The sequence below is a fragment of the Antedon bifida genome, chromosome 4 (assembly GCF_963402885.1).
Source record: "Antedon bifida chromosome 4, ecAntBifi1.1, whole genome shotgun sequence".
In the NCBI taxonomy this organism is placed as follows: Eukaryota; Metazoa; Echinodermata; class Crinoidea; order Comatulida; family Antedonidae; genus Antedon; species Antedon bifida.
Window position 1 is genome coordinate 22,424,836 of NC_136229.1, and position 11,419 is coordinate 22,436,254.

General features: G+C 30.4%; 1 protein-coding gene across 1 annotated transcript in view; it reads left to right on the forward strand.

Moving 5' to 3' along the window:
• Positions 1-10,507, forward strand: part of LOC144840777 (uncharacterized) — a 47,258-nt gene extending 36,751 nt beyond the window's left edge. Inside the window, exons 45-52 of the mRNA XM_078696795.1 lie at positions 1,079-1,189; positions 1,946-2,062; positions 2,269-2,490; positions 3,050-3,163; positions 3,637-3,849; positions 4,858-4,978; positions 5,663-5,821; positions 8,322-10,507. Of these exons, the coding sequence (XP_078552921.1) occupies positions 1,079-1,189; positions 1,946-2,062; positions 2,269-2,490; positions 3,050-3,163; positions 3,637-3,849; positions 4,858-4,978; positions 5,663-5,821; positions 8,322-8,406 (1,142 nt within the window). The 3' untranslated portion in view covers positions 8,407-10,507. The remainder of the gene's footprint in view (positions 1-1,078; positions 1,190-1,945; positions 2,063-2,268; positions 2,491-3,049; positions 3,164-3,636; positions 3,850-4,857; positions 4,979-5,662; positions 5,822-8,321) is intronic.
• The last annotated feature ends 912 nt before the right edge of the window (positions 10,508-11,419 follow it).

Sequence of the window (11,419 nt, forward strand, 5' to 3'; positions counted from 1 at the left end):
AAAATAACGCGCGATTTACCGAATTTTGCCCTTACGTAAATTTATATATAGATACAGCTGAGTGTTAGATGATGTGAGATTAAGAATGTAAAAGACGAGTATCTGTCTGTAAGAAAAAATATATACTTTATAAAGTTTGTCATGGTAAAACCCCTATTAAGGGAAAACCTTTCACACCCAACACAGTGTCTCTTGAATAGTGTTGTCTCAAAGGAGGGATTCTACTGTACTGCATAAATTATATTTTTTTAATTGATTATAAACTTTAATTTTATTTTCAATTTGTGTAACATTACATGGAACAGTCACAGCGTGTGATAGCTCTCCTTGTGAGCCTCCATGGGAGTGCATTTCGTCTGGCAACACATATGGTTGCTACTGTCTATCTGGTGTTGATTGCACCCAAGATACCACCACACAATTAGGTAAAGAGATGTGGTGCTGATAGGTAGATGTTGTTGCTGCACAACTTTAGCTAACTGGCTTAATTTCTACCAGATAAAGTACAGCTAACTGTAATTGGTTTAATTGTACCTGCCACCAGTCATTCATAGTTTCTTGTCTTAGCTAGCTTAGCCATAGTCTTGCTTAATTGTAGACTTACCATAAGTATCCAGTTATTGTTTCATTATATGAAGTGCCACCAGTAGCAGGGATTTTAATTTGTTCCTCCAGCTCATATGGGTCAAATATTTTTTCTAATATTAAGCCAAGTCGCTGTCTAGAATTTTAGCTATATATTGTATCTGCATGTAGCCTAACTGTGTCTCGCCTAACTCTAGCGCTATGTGCAGCGATACAATAGCTTCTACCACTTAACATTTAAAAATGTCATCAAAATATTATCTATGTAATTTAGTAATCGTAGTAGTAAATTGTATTTGAAGACTTGTTGTCAGGATTAGACAACGCTTTACTTGTTAACTTTAGGGTAATAATTGGTTTTTGTTTCTGTGTAATAGGCCTAGGAAGATATGCCCAACTCTGTACATTTGATAATACAAGATTGTGTGTAATTGTCCATCTTGGGCAACTTAATAATATAAGAGGCTTACTGTTTAATTTACTCATCTTCTAGCCACTGATGTTTGTAGTAATATGCCATGTATGAACGAGGGTCAGTGTACCCCTTCTGGAACAACATTTATATGTGTTTGTACAGAAGGGTTCTCGGGTGCCCAATGTCAAGGTCTGTCTATGTTTTTATGTTTTGTTTGTTTGTGTAATGATATAGATTGTTTAGTTCCATTATTGCTTGCTTCAATTAACACTGTTCTTACTCTATGATTAGACCAGATTCATCTTTTTGAGGAATATTTCTACTATTAACATACTGTCTACAACATGTACATAATGGCTTATCATTGTATGTAGTAGTTAGTATTAGTTGATATTTCTACTAATATATAGGTTTTAATCATTGTATGTTATAAGGCTTTAGTCATTGTAGTTTGTATACAGTTTGTATACTGTAGTTGTCATCATATTAGAACAGTATCTTGGTACTTTTCATTATACTATTATCAGCATTAATCTTCTCATATTATCATTACCATCTTTTATATCATCCATATTCTTAATATTTCCATTGTAATAATCGACTTATTAATTAATATCATCAGTCATCATCACTAATAGTAACTATACATTTTAACAGAAAGATAAACTTGAAATAGTGTGAATTAGTAAAATAGAAAACAAAATTACTCCAACTTTCTACTTGCTTGTGTTTAAGTAGCAGTTCTTTCTATTCTCAGAAGCGGAAGTCACAGTTCCGTGTCTACCATGATCATCACTCTTGGAAACAATAATAATAGAACAGGTCTTTGTCCTGAACTTGTGCATTTATGTGCAAGACCAATGACTTAACATGTCATGTATCATTTTCACCATATTCAGCAATCCAGTGTAACCCAATGTTAATATGAGTATTTTGTCTTTACAGATGACGTGTGCAACCCAAATCCATGTGAGAATAATGGATATTGCGATGCAGTAGACAGTACAAGCTACCAATGTCAATGTCCTGAGCAATTTTATGGTGAAACCTGCCAGTTTGCAGGTAAGTAAAACCTTCTGTAATCTATTGATTACTTTAAATATGAACCTATATTTTACATAGCTTGTACATGCATGTCATCAAATCCCTACTTAAAAAGTCAATTTTATGAGACACTACTACTTTAAAAATGGAATAGTCAATGCACCGGTTAAGGCCGTAAAGAAAGGTCTCTCACACATTCATATTTTTTTAACAATTATTTTCAGATTGTCAAACTAACCCCTGCCTAAATGGAGGAACATGTAGTATTGCAAATTCTCAAATCACGTGTGCGTGTGTCACTGGCTGGACTGGACCAGAATGTGCTGACGATGTAGACGAGTGCTTGCTTACACCATGTCTTAATGGAGGAGTTTGTTCGAATCAAGAAGGCAGTTACATATGTGATTGTAGCAATGTTCCATTCAGTGGCCTAAATTGTCAGGATGGTAGGTTTTTATTCATTGATCATTTTTAGTTTTTTCTTTACGTTTATGGTTTTTCATATTTATTACATTTTATACAATCATATATATTTATAGATTTTTGTCCTTAAAGAGTCATTTAATTCAATTGATTCTTTTAAATTAGAGCTGAGCATAGATTTATAATTAATATAAGTCATTGCTCATCTCTATTCTCAGTTGACAATGATGTCAATTTTATTTTCTTTTACCTGGTTGTATGAGGAGGTTGTATGAGGAAGAATTTTTCATTTTTAGACTAGTACCCTACTGACACATATATATATGAGCATGTATAGCACATATAAGTATGCTGTATAAAGCATGTGGTATAAACCCAACCTAGGGTGTCAGCCTACCCTGGAGTATCAGTCCAACCTGGGGTTTAAGCCTACACTAGGATATCAATCATAAGCACAATCTGGAGTGTAAGCAAGCCCAAACTTAACCCATTTTGTTTCATACTTGTGTCAGTACGGTACTTCTTTTACTCTCTTTTGTGGGTTTTTTTTCAACTTTGCTGTTCTTTTGCACGTTGCTTTAGGTCCTTGTTCATCGTCTCCTTGCCAAAACAATGGCAATTGTTTTGCCTCTGAGAATGGTTCATATGTTTGCTCGTGTACCAATGGCTTTACTGGAACCAATTGCCAAACGGAAGGTCTGCAATGTTTTATCAATACTGTATTTTCAGAGATAATTATATTCATATTGCTTGATAATTTGCATGCTAAAGAGCTAATTTTTGTACATGTTTTCTTTAAATGTATTTGTTATTTCTTTTTAATTGATTTTTCATTGATTTCTTGATTATCTTGTTTGTTTAATTTAAAATCATATCCAATAGCAGGAATTCAATCACTTATTACAGTGAGATATTAATAAACTATCAAAATATTAAACTAACTAAAAAAACATAAATGTAGTCAAAACATCTAAAACTATCAACTGAAATTATTTGCAAAATTGTCAAATGTTTTAAAATGTATTTTAGGACATTGGATAGGACCAGTATTTATTTAGTACCTACTTACTCAGATTGCATCTATTTGGAATACTTTTTTCATCAATTAGTTATACTGGAGATTGTTGCTTAAAATTAATATGAACAATCATTTTTTCTTTCTTTACCAGGCTGTGAACAAAATACCTGTTCAAATGGTGGTGTATGTAACTCTAACAACAACCAATGCGATTGTACCGTTGGATATGAGGGCGCAACGTGTGATGACGATGTCGATGAATGCCTTAATAAACCCTGTGACAGTGATGGTTCTTGTGTAAATTCAGTTGGATCTTATACCTGTATGTGCTCTCAAAATGGTGTAGACGTGAACTGTGATGCACGTTAGTAATTTTTTATGTTCGCACAAATATTTTTTCATAAAATTACTGGTAACATTATTATCATGATCATTGTTATGATAATTATCATCATCATAATTGCCATCACATTATTATCATCATCATTATCATTGCCATTACAATATTATCATGATCATTATTATCATCATCATAATTGCCATCACATTATTATCATCATTATTATCATCATCATCATTGTCATCACATTATTATCATGATAATTATTATCATCATCATCATCATCATCATTGCCATCACATTATTATTATCATCATCATTATTATCATCATCATCATTGCCATCACATTATTATCATCATCATTGCCACCACATTATTATCATCATCATTGCCATATCATTATTATCATGATAATTATTATCATCATCATCATTGCCATCACATTATTATCATCATCATTATTAACATCATCATTATTGCCATCACATTATTATCATCATCATCATTTCCATCAAATTATTATCATGATCATTATCATCATCATTGTCATCACATTATTATCATGATCATTACTATCATCATTATCATTGCCATCACATTATTATTATCATCATCATTATCATCATCGTTGCCATCACATTATTATCATCATCATTGCCATCACATTATTATCATCATCATTTTTGTCATCATTAGCATTGCCCTCACATTATTATCATCATCATTATCATCATCGTTGCCATCACATTATTATCTTTATCATCATTGCCGTCACATTTTTATCATCATCATTATCATCACCATTGCCATCACATTATTATCTTTATCATCATTGCCATCACATTATTATCATCATCATTTTTGTCATCATCAGCATTGTCCTCACATTATTATCATCATCATTATCATCATTGTTGCCATCACATTATTATCTTTATCATCATTGCCATCACATTATTATCATCATCATTTTTGTCATCATCAGCATTGCCATCACATTATGTAATTCTTCACTGGTTTTTTTTTTACAGTTCAAACATCTTCAACTAGTAGTCTTGACGATACAGAAATCATCATCATCGTTGGTGCTATTCTCGGTTTTATCGTCTTGTTAGTCCTTGCTGTAACACTCTATTATTGGTTCTCACCTAAGTAAGTTATTCATTTAAAAGTTTCGTTTTGTTCCTTATTCATCCAATCTCTCCACTTATAACAATTAAAAATGATTGCATAGTATCACAAGTTAGAAAGGATGGACTGTTCTATTATTTTGGAGGGTGTTCCACTTCATTTAACTAAAGTTCATTCATGTAAGTACTCATTAAGTAACTCAGCTGTTTAGCTATTGGTAAATTTTGCTTTGTATAAAATGTTATATGCTTTTGTAAACACTACACAGTATATATAAGTATGTTATTATATTTACTATTTTGTCTTCTGTGGTTTGAACATATTTTTATGTATGCTTAATCTACAAATAAAAATTATGTATATAACATACATCATTCAGTTCAATTTTATTTGGTCAAACACGGATACATTTCTACTACACTTAAACTTAATAAATTTTCGTTATTACATATTCATAGATGTACTGTACACACAAATGCAATATATTTTAAGAATTATGTTCAAGTCCCCTATATTGAATTTTTTTATTTTTTCACATAAATAACATAAGTTAATATGGTTTTTGAAAATTAATTTCATATATTATTCTCTAAATAGTACTTTTAGGAGATTTTTTTAGTTCTGTATTAGATCAAATTTTATGTGGTGAAATTTGTTGATTGAATTTTAATTTTGGATTTCATTATTTTCTCCTTCAAAATATAGAGACAGAAGACTAAACTATGCAATGAGTGAGGAAGAAGCATCTCGTCTTCATGCCGATGATGACATAGTGGAGAGAAACGGCATCCCGTCTCCGCCTCACAAGAGTCGGAGTAATGCTGAAAATGAGTACGGTTTTATTCCACCAAATAGTGGTAGCAGGTATGATGCACAGGACTGGGTCATCCAGAAAAAAGGTCAAAGCCATATGAATGGCGCCACACCAACTCCCAGCATTCATGACAGGTGCTTACATTCTGTAATTCTTTAAATTCTAAATTATTTTGAAACAGCCTTAAGGCTCACAGTGGCATATTTCAACAAATTTGATTAAATTTATTTTATTCTGTAAAATGATTATAGGGCTGTTTCAAATAATTGATCTACTAAACACCGTTGGCATGCAAATATGATAATCCCAGTTTTCGCCCCAACCAAAAAGTTTTCATTTTTAATCCTAACCCTATGGCATGACATCTTGGCCTATCAGGCCTTCTTCTTAGGACTGTCAGCAAGGAGTATATCAAGAAGTACTTTCATTAGCCTACTCTTGTTCAACTTCATAGCAAGAGACCTACTCTATATAGCATGTTAATTCTTAGGATCTTAATCTATGGATGTGGGGATATTTAAATCCATTAGAATAATAAAAGGAATGCTCTAATAATAGGACATTAGTATTAGATTAGAAGTGCATGTAACTAGTGATGCAGCATCATTTATATGCATGTTACCAGAGAATATTTCACATGACATACAAATAGAAACACGTACTGTAGCATGATGGACATATACATACCTTATTACCAATCTGCATCTTGTAAGCTCTGTCTTTCTAAAAAGTCAGCAACACTAGCTGTTTAAGTGCATGTTGAAAACTCTTCACTCAATTTTAAAATTAGGATATTTAGCAAATACTACATATACCTATAGCTCAATATGATATAGCAGAGAAGACAATTATAGATAGCTTACCTTTTTGCACTCATTTCTTTCACATTCATACTAAACCTGTCTTGTTTACAATTACATAAAGTATATTCAACTAATTATAAATCCAGTTTAGACAAAAAGTATTTTTCTTAAAATTTGAATGTCAGATTGGAGATAGACTCCTCGCATCCAGTCACTGTGCTCATGATTGCTACATATTTTAATAGGAGAAATCTTTTTCTTTTATTAATTTTGAATATATATTTATCAGTAATAATAATTGGTCAGCATCATCTTTATCATAATTACCCAACATCTTCATCAATATCATACAATCGTTATCATATAATTATTATTGACATAGATAATTTTATAATTTGATTGATGTGAGAGCTGTTTTTATTTAGAATGTAAAATATAACACACTAAAATATTGCACTATGGAGTGTTCTTAACCTGTTCAGGCTCTAGGCCCTTCCAATTGGATGTAAATGTTCCATTAACTCCATCTTCTCAAAATACAACTCAACACATTGCCTCAACTCACGTCCTATCATTTTAATAATTGCTCTTATCATTTAAGCACAAAAAAAATATTACAATGTAAAATTGACTACCGCACCTATGGAGTGAAATACTGGAGTTGGAGCCATTGGCCATTTTTCCAGATAATTCTTTTTTCTTTCTTTTTTTGCTGTGTTTTTTAAAATGCATTTCCTATTTTTTTGCATTTATAACCTTGCCTAAATGCTATAGAAATGAAAAAATGGCTATTGATTTGCATGTAGAGAAATAAAATGGTTTAAAATTGCTTATTGCTAGAAATAGTGAAAATAGTAATAGCAGATCAGTAGAATTGGGTCATAGGTTAAAGGTTGCAGGTTTGCATATTATTTTTATAAAAGTTGGTGTGAGGTTTTGCTGCTCATTTTGTTTAACTCAGTTATTATTTGTTATATATTATAATTTTGGTAACAAAGGCTCTATAAAATTAACATTGTAAACGCTAATCAACAAAATTACTATTGTCACTAGTATTAGACCAAACTGTTTGACATTCATTTTTAATTAGATTTTAAATAACCATACTATAGTACCATATTTTAAACGTTTACAAACACTATTGAATTACATATTTCGCATACAACCCTTTAAAAAAAACCGTGACGTATCGACAACAAAATCATGCATATAGCAATCTTACAATGCATTTTATTATCATGCTTTTATTTCATACTCGCTTGTATATATTGGTATATTAGTTATTTTATTAATTTTTTTGTGTATTAAATTTATAGTAGTGTAATTGTTTACAGTCAAACTCAGGAGAAAAAAAACAATGCGAGAGAAATTTGAAACTTTAAATTCTCAAAAGTGTATCATCAAATGTTGAATTTCTTTTCTCCACTGTCTGACTGAAAGCTAAGTGTAGTATGTATAATTACATAGCATGCATTGCATATTATTTGTATAATTATGCTGATTATAAATATGTAAAGTGTATTTTGAATTTTTTTTTACTCAATATAATGTGTTTTAATAAAAATGCTAAATATATAATATTAAATATTTATTAATTAAAATTATAAATAATAATATTGACTAGCTGCCAACCCTCTGTGTGCTTGTCCCACACAGAATCTGTATATATCATGAGCCCAACTGCCCGTCTGCTCCACGTTTTTCAAATACTATACTGGTAACACCTTCATTTATTTATATTTTTTAGGTCAACAATTGCTGAAATCAACAGTTACGAGAACCCATGGCCAGTTAGCACAGAAGAATTTGAGCCTCCACGAACAACATTATAGTCTACTGTCAAAATGTTCTTATTTTTCTATATAGTCTGTAACTTACTACTAATAGTGCACTAGTTATGTCATGGAATTAATTAGTTGAGAAGAAGATAATTTCTGTTGATCAGACAGTCAATTAGTTAATGGTGACTGCATTTGAATGTATAAATTTCTTTTATCAAATCAATAAAAATATGAAATTCTATGGTAAATACCTTTTGACAGTTTTGTTGTTGTTTTTTTAATATAACAAGAAATTGATACATTCATTTGTGATTACAAACAAGATTCAGTTTTCATGCATTGATGATATGCTGGTTTCAAATGTGCCTTCTCTACTTTCCATTTTTAATCAGTGTCAATTGTGAGGATAATGAATGGCATGTCTGTGTCTTGCAAAGTAAAATATATGTTAAGCTGTAAATACTTAATTTGACAATCATTTTTTAATTATTGATTTTAAACATTTTATTAATTACAAATCATTTTTAGTTGTGAAGAAGCTATCTTCATATTAAATAGAATTTAGTTGATTTTGCTACACAACATTCAAGACTATGAGGTTTTAGAGAATAGCAGTCTGTGTTGTGATAGCTTCCACAACTATGCCAAATGAAAAAAAACAATTATGGTAGCTGCGCAATCTATGACAACACAGATTGTGCCAAGTTGTTTTGTAGTCTTAGTGTAGGAATGTTCTAAAAAAAATTAATTAAGAACTGTTTTTATACGATGATTGTGGTTTTTGACTAATGTTAATGTTGTCATTTTGTTATGGTGAAGGAACCAACATTTGTTGAATGTATAATCTATTGTAAATACTGTATAAATTATGGAGTGTAAATTCTATTTTATTTGTAAAAAGAATAAAATACACTTTTAAGGAATATAATTAACTTTTTTAAAACCTGTGCACACACCTTGGTATATTGCTCCTATTCCTTTTGAAATTACCTATTAAATAATTAAATTACTGTATCAATAGCAAAATAGCATTTTCCATGTATTAGTACATATAGTATAGTAACTGGGACATTAGGTAAGCTGTAGTCAAAAGCTCTATTGCTGCATTGTATTGTATATTATTTTGAATAGTTTAAATTAAATGGGTTAAACCATTTTCAAGACCTTAGAATCCGTCCAATATTATTCTTGTAAAAGTGAGAAATTGTTGTTTTTAAAAATTTTTTTTATTATTGTTTATACTTCAAATTTAAAAGTGTGCTTTCGATAGTAAACGTTCTATAAATTTCGTAAATAAATTAAATAATTTATCTTTTCTTTTTTTATTTACTGTACAACATTTGTTTTTTCAAATTTGTTAATCAAGTTTGAAGTTTAGATCAATTCAAAAATACAGACCTTTGTAAGAAAATATGTTATTCTGTTTATGGGATATAATATACACAGATACTGTATAATAGATAAATAATGTGTTAAATTTGTATTGAAATACAAAATGTCAGTATTTTGTTTTAGTTTCAAATTTATCATTGTTCAGCCTGCCAGCCTAAGTAGACACATTGTTGGGTTCCAAAGGTGTCCCCCTAATAGGGGTTCTACTGTAGCTCTTTTGTACATAACAGGCCCTGGAAATGTGAAAGTATTAATATAATGGAATCATATTTTTTCATCGGAATTGTATTTGAATATTATTGCTTATTGGTGTTCCAAATATATACTTAATGATTTATTAATCAACACAGTACTTAATTATTTAATTGCTTACTTAAAAATAATTTAATTCGGTAAGGTGTATTATTTTTATGAAAAAAGATAAAGGATAAAATATTTTATAATATTCTTATTTACTTTGATTTTACTTAAATTAATTCTGTAGTTATGGATGTGTAGAACATGTCATTATTAATTCTGTATTCAACTTTTCTGTGGTATTTATGCATTAAATGCTAATTCTAATGATGACTAACAAGTGATTAATACTCCATACAATTTGCTGGGGTTTTGTGTACTATATACATTTTCTTGGTTTGCATTTGAGTGTTCATTTTTAAGCTGAGCTTTTAAGATGGTTTATGCAAATCAATTTATCAATAAGGCATACATTGTTTCTTTGTATTGATTACTATGAAAATATGGAAATAAAGGTTTGAATTGAGATTTTAAAGAAAGTGTTTGTATGTCATTGTTTTCATTAGAGCCTACATTATGTAGTACAGTAGAAGCCCTCCATTGGAAGACTCTCCTTATTCAGCAATTTTTTCGTACATGACTCCTCATGAAACGTTACAAAATAAACATGAATAATGCATTAGTCATATCTATAAGGTGTGATGTAAACAAAAATGTCGTAGCCGGGACACCTCTATACAGGGGACACTTTGTTGTGAAACGACCAAGGGCAATATATGTGTTAACAGCCAACCCCTATTAAATTGACACAATTAATAATAGGAGTTCTGCATTTAAAAAACAAAAGTCTTCTAAAGTTATATAACTTACACATAAAATAAATATAAATTAAGTTAAATTTCGATAACTACAACCTGTTGTCGACAGTGCTTAAAGGTTGGTAATTAATTCATTATATATAAATCCAAAGGCAAATTACTGAAAAAATGACAATGCTGTGGGTATCAGTGACTGATCTGAAAGCGAAAAGCTAAAGTAAAACAGCCAGAAAAGTTAGCAGAGATTTCGGGCAACACTAGCACTTCGTCAGTGCAAGTAAAAGTACTTGGACAAAGTAGATAGACAATGGTTTTTGGTTAAAATTAAACATTTTTTTTATAAGTTAAATACATTTTTTGGGTTTTTTTTTTTTTTTTACAGAAGTCAATAACTTTATTAAAACTGCAAAATGGCCTATTTAAAGTCTGATTTTATTAATCTTCGTTTTTCATGTTTGTGGGGGACAATACAACTTTAAATCTAAGTATGTGCATAGTAGTTTTAGTACACATACATAGCCCCGACAAAAGCAAATTGGTATTGTTATTTAAAGTACGGTCCAGTACTTGAGTACTTAGATCTGATTGGTTGGTAAGTTTTCAGCCGCAACCGTCAG